Raw genomic sequence first — 1,531 nt, 5'->3', positions numbered from 1 at the left:
TTGTTTGAGTTGAGAGAGAGAGAGAGATTTTTAGAGTTGTTGTTTGGTTTTTTTTAGTTGTGCCCTTGTTTGTGCCCTTGGCACCGTGGAGTGCTGGGGGGGGCGACAGGGAGGATGTGGCCCTGAGTTATGTGTACGCCGACTCAGAGTGTGTGGCAGCCAGATGGCTGTGTGTCTTGTGAGCCTGTTTGTGTCTGTGTGTCGCTCGTGCGTGTCGTCATCATCTGTCCAGCGTCCACCCATACCGCGTTGGTGTCCAGTCCGAGCCTGGCTGTTCTTCACCTTTCTACCTACCTACCTACGCTCTCACGTTGCAAGGGACAATCTGCAACAGTGCAGTGTGGAGTTCAGGCCGGGGCCCGAGCCCCTAGCGCCTAGGGCGACAAGACATGCGCAGAGGGAGGTGAAACGCGGTGGGGGGCCGTCGAAGACGAAAGAGAATGACGCTGAGAGTATCTCCGCAGAGCCCGAAGTCTCGCAGCGATCCCGGATCAAGGGTTGGCACGAGCGTAACCACCCCTGAAGTGGGGCAGTTAACACGATGGCCTGCTGACTGAGCCGTGTTATGGCGATGTGCTGCACCCTCCACCGTGAAGAGAAAGAGAGAGGATAGGGAACAAGAACACACAACAAACTCTCTCACATGACAAGCGATCCCACGACAGCGAGTGTGGGGACTACATGATCGATGAAAACGTGTTGCAAGCTGGCCATAGACCGCTAAAAAGAAAAAAATTTCCCGCCGCCTAGCCCGCCACCCCCGGCTTCGCTAGATCTAACTTCTGCGGGCCGGCTGGCGAGAGCATGTCGCGGCCACGGTTGCTCCCATTGGCTGCTCTCGCCGCCTCAACGGTCGCCGTGCTGGCCATGCCAATGTCGCGCCGACTCTTGCGTGCGCTCTCACCGGTGCGCTTCCGGTCGCTTGTGATCGCCTTGACGTCGTCGCAACCCGCCGCAGCAGCGCGGTTTGTCGAGCTCTCGCCTGTGCTACGGCACCCGGTGCAAATGCCGGCGAGCGGCGTGTATCACGCCAGCGACGCGCTGGGAGCGCTGTGGAAGTGGATGGTCGCGGCGCCTCTCGGCGAGCGCGAGGCGAAGCTGATGGCGGCGTGCAAGAGGCACTGGCCCGGCTTGGACCGCGACTACGTCAAGGCCGAGATCGGCGTGTGCATCGCCGACGGGCGCGCTGCCGCGCTAGCGGACGCGCTGCACGCCACGGCGCTCGCCAGGATCGACAAGCTCGGCCCGAGGCTGCCAAGTCACCGCAGACAAGTCCTGACCGCAGAGGCGGCGGAGGCGAGCCGCGAGCTGCAGAGCACGCTCGCGGCGGTGCGCGCGCGGTGCGCGGAACACCCGACCGGCGGCCCGCTGCTCTTCGCGCTGGCCTCGCACATCCGCGCCGCGCCGCCGGAGCTGCTCCGCGAGCCGTCGCCGGCGGGGCAGCGGCGCGGCGCGGAGCATGAGCAGGAGGCCTGCAGCTGGGCGCGCGGGCGGTGGCCGCGCTGCGAGGTGCTCGCCAACTGTGCGGTCG

At 64.2% G+C, this 1,531-nt stretch overlaps 1 protein-coding gene across 1 annotated transcript; it reads left to right on the top strand.

The window, feature by feature from the left end:
• Nucleotides 1-804: 804 nt before the first annotated feature.
• EMIHUDRAFT_257151 (hypothetical protein) lies at nt 805-1,522 on the top strand (the record flags this gene model as incomplete). The annotated part of the gene is made up of 1 exon (XM_005764872.1): nt 805-1,522. A coding segment is annotated over one exon (718 nt), but the record flags the coding sequence as incomplete, so codon positions are not given.
• Between the last annotated feature and the right edge of the window lie 9 nt (nt 1,523-1,531).

Source organism: Emiliania huxleyi (genome assembly GCF_000372725.1).
Source record: "Emiliania huxleyi CCMP1516 unplaced genomic scaffold EMIHUscaffold_5774, whole genome shotgun sequence".
Taxonomy (NCBI): Eukaryota; Haptophyta; order Isochrysidales; family Noelaerhabdaceae; genus Emiliania; species Emiliania huxleyi.
Note: the sequence above shows the minus strand (reverse complement) of the source record. Positions and strands in the feature narration are given on the sequence as shown.